This window comes from Castor canadensis, chromosome X (genome assembly GCF_047511655.1).
Source record: "Castor canadensis chromosome X, mCasCan1.hap1v2, whole genome shotgun sequence".
Taxonomy (NCBI): domain Eukaryota; kingdom Metazoa; phylum Chordata; class Mammalia; order Rodentia; family Castoridae; genus Castor; species Castor canadensis.
Window position 1 is genome coordinate 94,766,551 of NC_133405.1, and position 15,738 is coordinate 94,782,288.

The following is a 15,738-nucleotide window of genomic DNA, read 5'->3' on the forward strand; positions in this document are numbered from 1 at the left end:
CATTATGTTGACACCCTTTTTCCTTGAGTTATACCAGGATTTTAAAGCAAATAGCCTTCTGTGATTTGAGCTGTAAAAAGATACATCATGCAGCAGGGAGGAAGGATGAATGGTTTGGGGGACTGGAAAAGGAAAACTGGCAGCAGCAGGGAGACGTAGAATTTTTATAAACAACACGTTAAAGGAATAATTTAGTTGGTAAAGCCTTGGGAAGGGGGAGGTCATGGCGGTAAACCGACACATCTGAAAGCTGATTTTATAAAGCAAGCACATATTATATACATTGAATGTTAGGGGGTTGAGATGCGTTGATTAAAGTTATTCTATCCACTCCCCATCCATTTAGAACCGCCACTGTATGAAAATCACGTAGGAGGTTACTGCGATTATTCAGGCCAGAGATGAGGACACCAGAAACAAAACTGCAGAATTACAGGAAGAAGTGGACACATTGTAAAGAACAAACCAGCTATGTTGCTTTCACTGACTTGTATTGTGGGCGGAATCTAAAGTGACTTCCTGATTTGAGACTCAAGGTCTTTCACAGATATGAAAGCTAGAATAAGAGCCTATTTGTGGTGGTTGGTGAGGGTGGATGTAGCAGATTAGCAAATAATAGGGGAAGAAAGTGGGTCATCAAAAGAGAATAACTTTTTCTTGAGGTACGGAAGTTGTGGGGAGAAAGGGTCATACAGGACCTTAAGTGGGAAGTTTCAGTGCAGTTTTCCCCTTTTTTCCTTTCCTTATCAAAGTAATATTATGCACATGGATATACCATGTATGTATATATTACATATATCTGCTGTATTTGTATATAACATATAGTACAGTAGGGTTTAAGATGACAAGTAATAGTCTCTGCCCTGCTTTTGAATTCCTTGGAGAATTGTTTTCTGGCCAGTCTCTATATCCAAATACATTATGCATATGTTACCCATACTGAACTCCATAAATACCTGTAAATATTACATGTTAATAAAAAATTCAAAAAGACAAAATGTGAATGTGTGTGCTAAAACCCCTAATAATAAATAAATCTCTGACCCCAGCAATAACAACTTAGTGAGCATTTTCTATGTGAAAGACAGTTTTAAGTTATTTAGATGTATTAATTAATTTAATTATGACCTTGGTTACAAGCATTAACAGTAAAACGCAGGAAGACAAAGCTTGGCCTTTTCCACTCCAAACCCTTGAAAGTAAAAAATGGCTAGCTTGGAGGCACTTAAATTGCAAAGATACCCTTTAATTGTCGCAGCCCGTGGGGGGGGCGGGGCAGTCCCGCCCACTTCCAAGGAGCCGGCCTTCTCTCAGCGCCAGCCTTGGCTGGCGAGCGCGCGTCACGTGATGGTGACTGGCGGCACTCTGGCTTTTCCACAGCAGTCTCTATGGTATTCTTCCGAGCCCACCCGCCCCTTGGGTAGCAACAGTCATGTGACAGGCTCCGAGTTTACGGCAGGTTCCCACGTGATCCTGGCCTGCAGTCCGGTGGCTGCGGTGAGGTACCTGGGCTCCTGAAGGGCGGGCGGATAGGTCGTAACCGCCTCCGCTGGCGGATTCTACCCTGCGGCCAGTCTCTGCAGCAACCAGCCAGCTGAGGCATTCTCCGCTTAGTGCCTCCAGCAAGGCTCAGCTCTTTCTGCTTCCTCCGCCTTTGCTGTTCCCACGTCTTTGCGGTGAAGTCACCTTTGGGTTTCGAGAGCTTGGGGCGTGAGGCCCAAACTCAGGACAATAACCCCCCCACCCTTTTCTTTTCATCGTCTTCTTTCTTTCCACTACCGAATCACTTGGCCTTTGAGTTGGCCTGCTTGGCGGTGCCTTGAGACCAAGTTCGGGCGGTAAAGGTAACCGTGGGGAAAGCGGCCCCCCAGTGGACAAAGGCGGAGGCAAGAATAGAGCAGGCCTAAGAGCCGCAGGCTATGAGAATAGGCAGTTGAGTGGGTGAACGAGGAAAAAAAAAAAAACAGTACTGCGGCTTTGGAAGGCACTAGAAGGACTTGTTGCGCGATGGAAGAAGCTGACTCTGAGAAAAAGATGGAGAAGGAGAATCTGGGGCCAAGAATGGATCCTCCACTAGGGGAACCAGAAGGATCGCTTGGGTGGGTGAAGGTATTATGTCAAACCTGGAAGGGAGGGTGTTTTAATTGAAGACAGTATTGTGAATTAGAATTCCACACCGCCCACCTCCGCAGTGATAAATTTCTTCCGTTTACCAGTAGGGTTGATGGATATGGTTTTGAAAAGGGGACTGGTGCTAACTGAGCAGAAACAGTTTTTGGGATGGGATTGATACTACTGGTGTATTGGGGGTGGTGTTTTTAATCGAGTTACTGAATTGCTTTGAATTTTCAGTAAAGGCGATTTACCACCATGATGGGGATGATAAGAAGAGGAGAGGATTGACATTTCCTGGTCAGACTAGATGCTTTAGAGTGCTTTCTGTGCCAATTTGTACCTGAATTTGACACTTACATGTATTTTCTGCCTTTGATGAGTGAAATGCGGCTTAAATGGAAGGACCTTAAAAGCTGAAGGACCAAGGATATTTCCAGATTTTAAAAATACGAAGCTGCATTTTTAAAACATAGAGAATATTCAAATGTGAAGATACTGTTTTGTTAAAATACTCATATATGTTGCTTTGACTAATTTTTTAAGATATCAAAAATTGAATCTTGAATTTTAATGTCTCGTTTGTATTCCTAAATATATTTTTTTAGGAGCTATCTCTTGAGCTTGTGGATAGGGGACAGGGAGCATAAATGCAGTTTTATAATTTGTGAAAATGAGGGCCTCTACTCGAGTGAGCTTCCATACACAGCTAGACTCAACTGTTCTGTTGCATATACTCTTTTGCACCTTCACATTTGTTTGTATTTCTTTAATTTCAATTTCTAAGGCAATTGGATCACGGAAGCCCTGTTTTTTTGGTTTATATCTGCAGGTGGGTGCTACCAAATACAGCCATGAAGAAAAAGGTAAGATGTGTTGGGTGCATCAGAAACATGAAGGTAAAGGTACGAAGTTGCTAATCAGGAAATGTGTAGTGTGTGTACAAGGACATTACTGTCAGATTTATTTTTTCAGTGTATAAATCTAATTGGGCCAACCCATGTACACATATTACATAGACCTCTGCCTGAGCATTTATTTTCAACCCAAATCAAATGTTACCACTACAAAGTCTTACATGAATTTTCTGACTGGAATTGGATGCCCTTTCCTTTGTGCGTTTATAGTGCTGTACCCTGTCTTGGAGTTTAGTCAGAATCAATAAGGATGCAGTTCTGGAGCAAATTTCTTAAACTTTTTGGGGTTTCAATGGCTTCATTTGTAAAATGGTGGTAATATTACTTATCTTATATTTCTTACCTGTCTTGTAAACTTTAAATGAATAAATTTCTGTAGAGCACTTAGATTAGTACCTAACATCATGAGGCTTGGCCTTTCATAAGCAATTGAAGTAAGACCCTATTTTATTTTAAAAAATGTATTTAACCTTAATTTCATTAAATAGTTCAGTTCTGTACCTCAGATTTGCTAAAGAAATATTGTTGATCAACTTTTCTAAAGTTGTTATTAGCAAGGATGCCTAAAATGCCGGAAGTTTCTACGTGATTAAGGGCAAATACCAGATTGATACAATGTATACATGTATCAAAACATCACACTGTGCCTCACAAATATATCAAATTATTATTTTCCAGTTAAAATTTTTAAAAAGGACAAAGCCAAACTTTTCATACCAATTTTAGATTGGGTCAGTAGATGACATATCCTTAGTGAGGTAAAGTTATGTAGCTAAATTGTTAGATTGAATCAAGCCTTAGCACACTACATTTCCACTAACATTCCTTGTATTTGTAAATCAGAATTTTTAATAAGTTATCTTGGGATCAATTTCCTTGTCATGAAAAACTACCCAGCAACTTTGACAGTTCTCTCTGTGTTAAATGCTAATATTGGCAAGAAGGCTGTTTACTTTTATAAGACCCCACCTTCCCCTGAACAATTATCATTGTTAAAAACTCCTTTGGAGGCCAGCCCAGGCAAATAGTTTGAGAGACACCCCCCCTCTCAAATAACCAGAGCAAAATGGACTGGAAGCATACCAAAAGTGGTAGAGTGCCTGCTTTGCAAGCATGAAACCTTCAGTTCAAACCTTTTTCACCAAACTGTGAAAAAGCTATCTGTTTTGATAGCTTCATTCTTTTGATGAATGTATTTTGAACAGCCATTATACATTAGGCACTAGAAATGCAAAGGGGACTCTTCCTGCCCAGAGTCTTGTGAAAGACAGATTCCACAATGAATAACTGCAGTGCATTATAGTCTGCAGTGATCTAACAATGTCACAGGGCAACCTAAGTAAGAAACCTAAGTCAGCTGAAGGGATTAACATAAGAGAAAATTCTTGAGGAGATGATTACTGAGCCAAGTCTTGAAGGCTAAGTGAAATTTTCTTGAAAGAAGAAAAGACAATGGAACATTATTGGCAGAGAACAGCATGAAACAAAGACAGAGGCAGGACTCCCCAGAGGGCTGGGAGCAAGGGGACTACATACAAGCCATTGAGTTTGATGTGGCTGGATGCTAAAAGTTCCAGGCCAGAAGGTGCAGGAGATGAAGACAGAGAAGTAGATATGCTAGATCAAGGAAGGTCTTACATATTGTTTAAGGACTCGATCCTGTAGGCCATGGGAAGCTTTTAAAAATGAAGGGAGAGACCAACTAATTAATGGAACAAATCATAGGGTTAAGTGGAAGGGATGAAATCAAGGCAGAGGTGAAAAGGTTGACCTCAAGCAGAAGGGGCAAGAACTTTCAGTTTATATTAAAATCCCCTGTTAGGTAATTCAGTGCAGAAAACATTAGATTATGAGAGGACAGGGTTTAGTTTCCTTTCAAAATGGTATTTTTCTAACCTGCTTCTAAATATATTAATATTACATATTAACATAATTTCTATTGGCAAAATAATGTGTGACCTATGACATGTAAGTGCCTGGCTTCTGGAATGCTAGGTATATCTGGATTCAACATTGATTGGGGATCAGTTTAGTAGAGTTACAAGTATCTGTGTCTGGTTCTTGGTGCTGTCACTTCTGTTAAATGTCAAATATAGGAGAGAAATAGGTCCCTGTATACTAGATTTGCTCTAGATTGCTAACTTTTTTCTCCACTTTGTTCTTAGGTGCTGTTGATGGGTAAAAGTGGGTCTGGTAAGACCAGCATGAGGTCTATTATCTTTGCAAATTATATTGCCAGAGACACACGTCGCCTTGGTGCAACAAGTAAGATATTTTATTTTCTTGTAAAGTAAGGTGATCTTAACTGTTAATAATCTGTATAACACAGTTGCTTGTGGTAGCTTTCAGATGCAGAGGTTGAGGGATTTGCATTGGAGCAGTTTCCCCCTTCTGCATTCCTCCTCAGAGTGGTGTGGCTTAATTCTGGTTATTACTGTTAAATTCTCCTGGAGAGTTTATTTCCTTTCTAGGTTGCTTAGAAAGATGGTGCCCTTCTCTAACTTCTTGTTCCTGCAAGCATAGAGGGACCCATTTGCTTGTTCGTTTAGCGGGGAGAATGTTGCTTTTTAATTGTTATTATACAAAGGGAAAGTCACAGGTATTAAGCATATAATAAAATCTCCTAAGATTTTTTAAAGCAGTAGTTCTTGTCCTCATTAGAGGTAAACTATTATTAGAGGTAAAATGGTGAGGAGGAGGGAGGTTAACTGATCTATACTCTGCTACTTCTCTTTCTAGATACATATAGGTATTCCAGTTGGAAATTTCTGCTCTGACTTGGGAAATATCTTATTACCCTTCATGGTTAGTGTAGACTTGATGGGCCACCATAGCTGCCAGGATAGTGAAGCCAAGATCCTAGGAGAACCCTTCTGCCCCTGGGCTCTAATATCATTTCAATTTGCAGCATGCAACCATTTCTGGAGTATGCCCTGGTCCTTGGCTTCTAGGTGAGGAAGGCATTTCCTTACCTTGACTTCAGTCATTCCTCATCTGGTTTATAGCATCTTGAATACTTTTAGGGACAAGTCACTGTGTGCTCTATAAGGTGTTTAACTCTACCTTCAAAAATAATAAACATCATTTAAATATATTATGCTCCAGACCCTAGGATATAAAGGAGAAGTAAACATTATTTCTGGTCTTATGGGGCTTGGAGTATAGTATAGACTTCCATGATTGGGACAGCTTTGATGATTAGAAAGCTATTTCTTAGTAGAACCCTAAATCTATTTTCCTTTATTTCTGTTAGCCAGTTCTCATTCTGTTCTGTTAAGGCTCTGCAATTATTTGAGGATGCTCAGTGTCTCAATTTATACTAGTTATTTCCTGTCTCCCAAATCTTAAGTTAAACATTTCCAGTTCTTCTGTTTTTTTTTTAATTTTACTTATTTATTTATTTGGTGGTACTGGGGTTTTAACTCAGGGCCTTGTACTTGCTAGGCAGGCAACCACTTAAGCCATGAACCCTAGCCCTTTTTTGCTTTAGTTATTTTTTGGATAGGGTCTTGTGCTTTTGCGTAGGACTAGTCTTGACCACAGTCTTCCTACCTAGGTCTCCTGTATAGATGGGATTACACCACACTGGCTTATTTTTTAGATGGGGTCTCACTAACATTTTGCCTGGACTGGGCTTTAGCCGTGATCCTCCTGATCTCCCCCTCCTAAGTAGCTGGGATTACAATTGTGAACCACCATACCTGGCCTCTATTCCTCATTTGACATAATTTTGAAGTATTTTTAAAGACTTGTTCAAACTTCTCTGCATTTTTGTTATGAGACTTGAATGCAGATGTGGTCTGATCTGGGCAGAGTGGGCCTATTACATCTCTTAGTCTGGACATTACATTGCTCTTAGCATGGTGTAACCCTTTTCTGGAGCAGCATTCTGGGTTATTGCTACTTTAAAACACATACCCTTCCAATTCTTTTGCAGCTAATATTTGAACCTATGCATATGTGCTTATTCATAGTAAATTATTCAGATTTGTTTTAGCCCATGATATATTTCTGTACCCTGTGTTTGTTGATTATGAAAGCCAGGGCAAGTCACTATCTCTTGGGCCTTAGTTGCCTTACCTATAGAAAATGGGTTGGATCCTATTTTCATTTTAACTATTTTTCATTTATTCTTTCATCTAATATATTAGCTGCCTTTTCTAGCTCTGTACAGATTGTACATTTGATAAATATTTCATCTAGTTTTTATCTAAGTCATTGGCCAAACATTTTGGTCAGGATAGTTTCCCATGACCTATCGTACCTGTAGAGTTGACATCAGGCCTGTGGAAAAGTCTACCCGCCCAAATTTCTTTCTGTCTTGACTTGACATAGTTAACATTTTTCTTTTCTTCCAGGTTAAATATCTGGGTCTAAAATATGTATGATTTTAGTAGATTAGAGGAAGTTAATGTTTTATTGAACTACTGTTATTTGCCAGATTTTTACATGCTGTATTATTTACTTAAGTCCTCATATTAATTTTTTTCTAATAGATGATGAAAGTATGACTTAGAAATTAATCTTACTTAGGTAGTAAGCATTAGAACTGAAATATAAACCATGCTCATCTTCTGTTTATTACATCATAGCCTCTGTAGCTTACATTACCCTTAATTCCTGGAAGAGTTCTTTTTCTTTATGGTTTAAATTCTGCACACTTTGTTGAAATGCCTTTTTTTAGTTCTAGTGATGTTCCATTGTTTTTTCCTGATTAGCAGAGTTGATTTATTATACCATGTTCAGTGAGGTTTCAGAACTAATCAAACTGCTTAATATAGTTTTGACATAATCTGGCAGCATCAATTTCCAACAATATTGAAAATTGACTGTATTCATTAGAGCCATTTATTAAACAAGTACATTTCTGAAGTTTCCTCTATGAGAGGCACTACTAATGTACAGGGCTGTTATGCTTAAGGATTTCTCAAGTAGGAACTTTAATGATATTACTTAGTAATTACTGTTTCTTTAAAGGTAGTAAAAATATACTTAAAACTGTTATGTTGGCATTAAGGCATTAGTGTATCATCATTAGCTAGTTTGTCATTGCTAAAGAAAGTTCTGGGTTTTATTGCTAAATGTATAGACTAGTTCAAACTATGTACAGTGCATTACTCAATACTCCTTTTATGCAGTTTGCTGATTTCCTGTAAAAGTAGTAAAAGAGTAATTCTTTAAAAATATTATTTGACTTTGATGTTTTAGTGTTTTCCTAGTTTGTCATTCCTGAAAAAAGTCCAGTTTTACTTTGTTAAACTTAGAGCCTACTGTGTTTTGAAATTCAAAGAATAGAAATGTTGTTAATTTATTAGATGGGTGTTAAAATGTGTTTGTTGGAATAGTAAATTTGTCATTAAAATATGATTATGAAATATTTTACTCTCAAACACTGTTGACAGCTCCAAGATTTCCTACCTTCTCAAAATTCTCTTGGCTTTTATTTAATGCTTTATTGCACTGGTTTTCTTCCTTTATCTTTAACCATCCCTCCCTGCTATTTAAAAAAGATAATCTTTTTTGTGACATTTTCTTCTTTCTGTCCCATAAGTGTATATGATTCCCCAAAGCTGTTTTCTTGGTTCTTTTCAGTTGCTCTCATGACAACAGGGCAGGAAGATTAGGAGAAGCAAAGGGACATATAGGGAGCATGAGACTGAGAGAGAAGCAAGAAGTGGGGGTTTGATCATAAACTGCCTTATATGCCAAGTTAGGTAGTTTGAATTGAGTGTAGAGGACAGCCTCGTAGAGAGTTATGAACAGAAAAGTAACATGTCAGATTTATATTTTATCATTTCTAGCTAAAAATAAGTAATACTTATGAAAATTCAAACATTACAGAATGTAGAAAGTCTATTTTCTCCTTCACTGTTAGGTCAACTTCCTAGGGACAACCACCATTGGTAGTTTTGAGGTTATCTGATTCTTTCTTTTATGGGTGTGTACAGAGAGACATGTTCTTTTTTCTTTTAAAAGAATAATGGAATAAAAATTTGTAATGCAAAGTATAGAGTGAGGGGGACAAGAATAAAAACAGATTGGTCAGTAAAGAAGCTATTTTAGTAGACCACGTAAGAGATGGCAGGGGCTTGATTTGGGTTAGGGTGATAGTAGTAGATACAGTGAGAAGTTAATGAATTTGGGACATATTTAAGAGGTAGAGTCAATAGGACTTGCTGGTAGATTTGGAGAGAATGGTGAAAGAAAGAGAAGAATGAAGGATGAAATTAAGGTTTTGGCCTAGGTAACTGTTTAAATTCACTGAGATGCAGAAGACAAAGGGGCATAGAGTTTGAGAATAAAGGGGAAATGAATTATATTTGGATATGTTGAGTTTATGGTACTTGTATATTCAAGTGAAGATGTACAATATATGCAATAGGTAGGAGAGAAATCTATGCTAGAGCTACTTATTTATGAGTCATCAATATCCAAATGGTAAATAAAACAATAGGAATAGATTATCTTGCCTTGGGGAAGAATACGTAGATGAGAAGGCAGCCAAGGATGGAGTCCTGAAAAACTCTTAACATTTAAGGGACAGAAAGAAGAATAGCAGCCTGTGAGGGAGAGGATCTTCCAGAGAGTTTTTAGGTGATATCAGAGACCAAGAGAAGAAAAATGCTTTTGAGAAGAAGAGAGTAGTCAACAGTGTCATGCTGCAGAAAGTAAGACAAGGACTAAAAAGTCCACTGGATTTGGCTATGGGGCCATTGGTCACTTGAAAATATTTCCATGATATGGGAATAGAAACCAGATTTCTATCCCACGTGCCCCATATCTAAAAAGTCACTGAATCCTGTCACTTCTTTTGTTATTGTCTTTCCCTTTCTCAGTAGCACTTCTTTCCATTTTTTTTTAGTACTAGACCGTATACATAGTCTTCAAATTAATAGCAGTTTGAGCACCTACTCTCTCGTAGACTCTGTTGGAAATACAAAGACATGTAAGATATGATTCCTTTTCCAAGGAGGGGGAAGTAAAGGGGAGAAGGGAAGTAGTTTGAGCACCTACTATGTGCCAGGCACTTTATGTATAACTCATTGAAACCTCACAGCAATTCTGTGAGGTCAATACTATGCCCCTTTTTTCTTTTTAAAATAGAAGTGGAAGCTAATACTTAGAGCTTAAATGATTTTCTCAAAGTCACAAGAGGTAGAAATGGCATTTGAACTAAGGTCTTTTTGACCCCAAAGTGTGTATGCTTTATTTTATAATGCTTTGCTGTCTAGGATCTAGAGCATGATAGGATAAAAAAAATTGCACAAAAGTTAGATAGTAGTCAGTTTAAGGAATAGTTTTGAGGTAGTCATAGAAGAAATGCTACTATGTGATTAATTTGACAATTGCATAAATTATATGGGTGGTAATTGCTAAACTTTGAGAAATTTTGGGGATAAAAATTTTTATTATTCTTCCTTGGGATTCTTGGTGCCTGGCAGAGAGTAGATGCTTAATAAATGTTTGAATTAATTCAGAGGGAGAGATGACGGTAAGTGGGGTTTTCCAGGCAGAGCTTTTAGAGGAGGTGGGATTTAGTCTGGGTCTTAAAAGATAAATGCAACTTTGAAAAGAAAATGGGGAGGGCTTTCATATGGAAGGACAGAGTAGGCTAGGATTGGGGGAGGGAAGTGTAAGGCAGAGGTCGCAAACAGGCAGCAGTATGCTGGAGATGTGTTTTGTTTGGCCTATACATTGTTTTTGAAAAATTGGAATTAGTTATCACATGTAAAAGTTTCCATAAAAATCTGGATTTCCCACTGCTATTAAAAAATTTAAAGACCTGGTAACCCCTAGCAAACATTTTTGCATAACAATTGAACAAGAGCTGAATAACTGCCGTCCAGTCTACCATTCCATATGTGGCCAGCTTTGATGGTGTATGTTTGCTGACCTGGCCCTTGTTAGCAAGTTTGCGACCACTGATATGTAAAGTGTGTTGGGGGTTGGGGAGGTATGGGGGGTTGGGAGGACTGTGAAAAAAAATAAATTGGGCTGGAGTAAAAGGCTATGTTAATGTGAATTATTGGGGAATATAAAGGTAGATGGGAAGCCAAATTGTGAAGGACCTTGAACACCCCCTTTTAGGCATGGAAGAGCCATTGAAAGTGTTTTGAATGGGGAGTGATATGTTCAAAGTAGTGTTAAGAAGATGAGCCTGACAGTAGCCTATAGGATGATGTAAAGTGGGTAAAGGTTTCTTATTTGAAGCTCAGTTTGGAAGTCTTGTAGCATTTAAGCATGAGATAATAGGGCCTTGATAGTAGTGGGCTGTCAAATAAAAGAATGGAGTTGAATGAAATTAGAAAGGACTAGCAATGAATGAAATGTGGACAGAGGAGTCAAAATGGAAAAAAGTAGCATCATTAACTGAAAAGGAAAGTAAGACAGGAATTAGTTTTGTAATGTTTAATGTTTGTTTTGTGTTTGTTTTGTTTTTGTGGGAGAAGTTGGTGAGGGCAGGTGGAATAGGGAAAATCTATTAAATGGTATATGTCATTGTCTTACATGTTAAATTTTAACACTGATATTATAATTGGAGATTGTTTCTGCTCTGAGTATTAAACTACTAAAAAGTATAATGACCAATTCTGTAGCTCAGAGTAGTTTAGGTGCCCACTTTGACACTAAACCACATGACTAAGCTGAAAATCACCTTCTTGTTGTGGCTTTGAGCATTTCACTCCACTTTGGTCCTTCTAAATTCCAAGGGTTAGTACTTTGCTTATTTTGATTTTCACCTTGCTTGCTACAGTTATTAGATTTGTCACACTTGTCTTCCAGTTGATGTAGAACATTCTCATGTTCGATTTCTGGGAAACCTGGTTTTGAACCTGTGGGATTGCGGTGGGTAAGTACTTACTTGTTTGTGAAGCCAGTGGCAATAACCATGGCATCTAGTTTAATCAGCATGGCAAATATACCCAGGGTAACTATTATTTGTAATAGATACATTGGATAGAAATTACTTCATAATTGGTACTTGATTAAATAAAGATCTCTGAGTTTTGTGAAAATACCCTTTTATATGACATGTTTCAGTAGCTCTGATCCAAGCTCCATGTAGGTATGTGTAGTATGGGATAGATTATCCCCTCCTTTGCAGGAGCATAAATTAGATTTCTTTTTTTTTACTTTAATGAAACATTCAGTTTAATAGTGTATTCTTCAGTGCAACACAAATGAATAAAAAGATTTTAAGAAATTTCTCCATTGCTTATTTACTACTACACATAAACCGTTGAAAGCTTCCATGCACAATGATGGAATTTATGTAACACATCTGTTCATTTATGATGTCTTTATTTTTTTTTATTTATTTTTAAAAAAATTTTAATTTTATTCATATGTGCATACAATGTTTGGGTCATTTCTCGCCCCCGCCCCCACCCCCTCCCTTACACCCCCCCCCCACCGGGCAGAAACTATTTTGCCCTTATCTCTAATTTTGTTGAAGAGAGAGTATAAGCAGTAATAGGAAGGACCAAGGGTTTTTGCTAGTTGAGATAAGGATAGCTATACAGGGACTTGACTCACATTGCTTTCCTGTGCATGTGTGTTACCTTCTAAGTTAATTCTTCTTGAACTAACCTTTTCTCTAGTTCCTGGTCCCCTTCTCCTATTGGCCTCAGTTGCTTTAAAGTATCTACTTTAGTTTCTCTGCGTTGAGGACAACAAATGCTATCTAGGTTTTTAGGTGTCTTACCTATCCTCACCCCTCCCTTGTGTGCTCTCGCTTTTATCATGTGATCAAAGTCCAATCCCCTTGTTGTGTTTGCCCTTGATCTAATGTCCGCATATGAGAGAGAACATACGAGTTTTGGTCTTTTGGGCCAGGCTAACCTCACTCAGAATGATGTTCTCCAATTCCATCCATTTACCAGCGAATGATAACATTTCATTCTTCTTCATGGCTGCATAAAATTCCATTGTGTATAAATACCACATTTTCTTAATCCATTCGTCAGTAGTGGGGCATCTTGGCTGTTTCCATAACTTGGCTATTGTGAATAGTGCTGCAATAAACATGGGTGTGCAGGTGCCTCTGGAGTAACCTGTGTCACATCCTTTTGGATATATCCCCAAGAGTGGTATTGTTGGATTGTATGATAGATCAATGTATAGCTTTTTAAGTAGCCTCCAGATAAATTAGATTTCTGCCTCAGGTGGTCTGACACCAGTGCTGAGAGGTCTTAGCTTCACACCATACTGCGTTGTTATTATTTATTTCAGTGATTATTTCCAGGTAGTCTCAGCACTATAAATTAGACTCTGAGCATGTATTCCCATGCTGAGTTGCTCACTGTTGGAAGAGTAGAAGAAAGTACTTTCTCTTATGACCAAGGCACTCACCAAATACCATCACAAATGCACAGTCACTATGCTTGTATGTTGATGTTGCTCCCTACCCAATGGCTATTTGCATCTCTGCCGAAGCAGCAGGATATAGTGAACGGTGATTAGGAATGCAGGCATTAGAGTTACATTGGGGTTTATATCACAGCTCTGATAGCTGTTTTATCTTGGGTAGATCCCATAAACTATTTAGCCACAGCTTCTTTATACAAGAAGGATAGTAATGATACCAGTGCATAGGTTTATTTTGATTAAGTAAGATAATATATACAAAACTCATACCACAATGTCTCACAAAATAGATATGTTGTTAGCTCAGTATTCCCCAGCTCCTAGTATACATCCTAACATAGAATAGGTGTGCTCAGTGACTATTTGTTGAAAGAATAATGTAATAGCTAAATACTGTCTAAGAAAATGATTCTATTCCTGCCAACACATGAATCACTTAATTCCCCAACAGCCCTTTCCATATAAATCCTTCCTCATTGTCATTGCTTCCAATTCTCTAATCTGTGTCAAGAGATAAGGCAGCTGAAGTCTAGGGTCACACATCTAACAGCTAGATGCAGCATTATATCTAGATGCCTGACTTTTCTTCCATTATGCAGTGCTATTGTTTTCTGCTGTCCAGTAGTTAATTGAGAACTGCTTGGGAAGTGGCACCCAGACTATGGAGTAAGAAACAACATTCTGCTGAGAAGTTACCATTGAACTCATATTTATAGAATTTAGAATGTTTGGCTATGAAGTTATTCACTCAACAAATGTTCATTCTGCATCTAATACTCTTAAAAGCCAAGAAATGATGGGGAATTGTACCAGGCAGAGTCATGGCCTTATTGTCTAGGAAAGTAGTGTCATTAATTAAAACCCCATATAAACAAATGTAATATCATACCTGTGGTAAGTGTTGGAAATAAGAATAATACATTGGTAGAAGTGCCTATGATGAGTGAGTTGGCCCAAGTAAGGGATGTGAGGGATGGTTTCTGTGAGGAAGTGTGGATTGAATTGAGATCTAAAGGCACAAGTAGGAGATAATTAGATGAAGAGGCATCTGAGACAGAGTGAACAGCATGTGTAAAAGCACCATGGTGGATAATCCATGGGCCACTTGAGGAACAGAGAGGTCAGTGTGTTTAGAATACAAGGAGAGGGGCAGAGGTTGGTGTAAGTTTGCAAGTTGCAGCTCAAGAGATAAGATAAGGTCAAACCTGTTTGCTATTAGTTGCCTTTTAAATTGAAGTCTTAAGGTTGTATTTTACTTTGATCAAGCTAACAAGGGTAGACCATAAGCAGGAGTGATTGAGCTGAGGACTTCTTTACTACCTAGATATTTTTTCCTAACAGACAAGACACCTTCATGGAAAATTATTTCACCAGCCAACGTGACAACATCTTCCGAAATGTGGAAGTTCTGATTTATGTCTTTGATGTGGAGAGCCGTGAACTTGAAAAGGATATGCACTATTATCAGTCATGCTTGGAGGCCATTCTGCAGAACTCTCCAGAGGCCAAAATCTTTTGCTTGGTTCACAAAATGGATCTGGTACAGGAGGATCAACGGGACCTGGTAAGAAACAGAAAAGATGCTGTACCAAATGGTTGATTTGCTTTGCAACCTTCTTTGATAGAAGTACAGGTAAATTTGTAGCATTCTTTTTTTTGGAAAAAAAAAGCCTAGAATAAACTTACTATTTTTATTTTTTTTTTTATATTTTCTTAAAAAATTTTTTTTTACTGTTGTGCTGGGTGGGGGTACATTGTGGCATTTACAGAAATTCTTATATCAAATATATCATACTGAATTCTCCCCTTCCACCATTCTCCTTTATCCCCCTCCCCCCTGTGTACACAGTATACACATGTGTACACAGTGTTTTCATTATAGTCACCCTCCCACACCCTTTTCCCACCTCCTCCCGCCTCCCAGTGGTACCAATCCTCCCAGACAAGGACCTGTTCCATGCTCTTGTTCTCCAATTTTGTAAAAGAAAAAAAAAATGACATTTTTGTTTAAGATAGCTACAAAGGAAGTTTCCTTGTGACAATTCTATGTAAGTATGTATTATAACCCAAATTGGTTCATCTCTATTTTTTTTCTTTCATCCTATCTTCGTTCTCTTCTTATGGTGGTTTCAACAGGTTTAAAAATTCTCTATTCATAGAGTAAACCTGCAAATTGAAATCCTGTCATTTGTTTTAACAAATACTCTTAGCTGAGCATAGTGTTTCATGCCTGTAGTCACAGCCACTTGAGAGGCTAGGTGGGAAGATTGCTTGAGCCAACAAGTTCCAGACCATCCTGGGTAACATGGTAAGACCCTATCTCAAAAACATTCTTAAATAT

General features: G+C 38.1%; 1 protein-coding gene across 3 annotated transcripts in view; it reads left to right on the forward strand.

Moving 5' to 3' along the window:
• The first annotated feature begins 1,424 nt into the window (after positions 1–1,424).
• Rragb (Ras related GTP binding B) overlaps positions 1,425–15,738 on the forward strand; it is a 53,482-nt gene continuing 39,168 nt past the window's right edge. Inside the window, exons 1-6 of one of the 3 annotated variants that reach the window (XM_074063866.1) lie at positions 1,425–1,502; positions 2,945–2,978; positions 5,195–5,294; positions 9,892–9,975; positions 11,814–11,880; positions 14,739–14,961. In XM_074063866.1, coding sequence (XP_073919967.1) covers positions 2,967–2,978; positions 5,195–5,294; positions 9,892–9,975; positions 11,814–11,880; positions 14,739–14,961 — 486 coding nt within the window. In that variant the 5' untranslated portion in view covers positions 1,425–1,502; positions 2,945–2,966. Of the gene's footprint in view, positions 2,100–2,944; positions 2,979–5,194; positions 5,295–9,891; positions 9,976–11,813; positions 11,881–14,738; positions 14,962–15,738 lie in introns of all 3 variants that reach the window. The other 2 variants (XM_074063864.1, XM_074063865.1) reach the window with 2 other exon arrangements.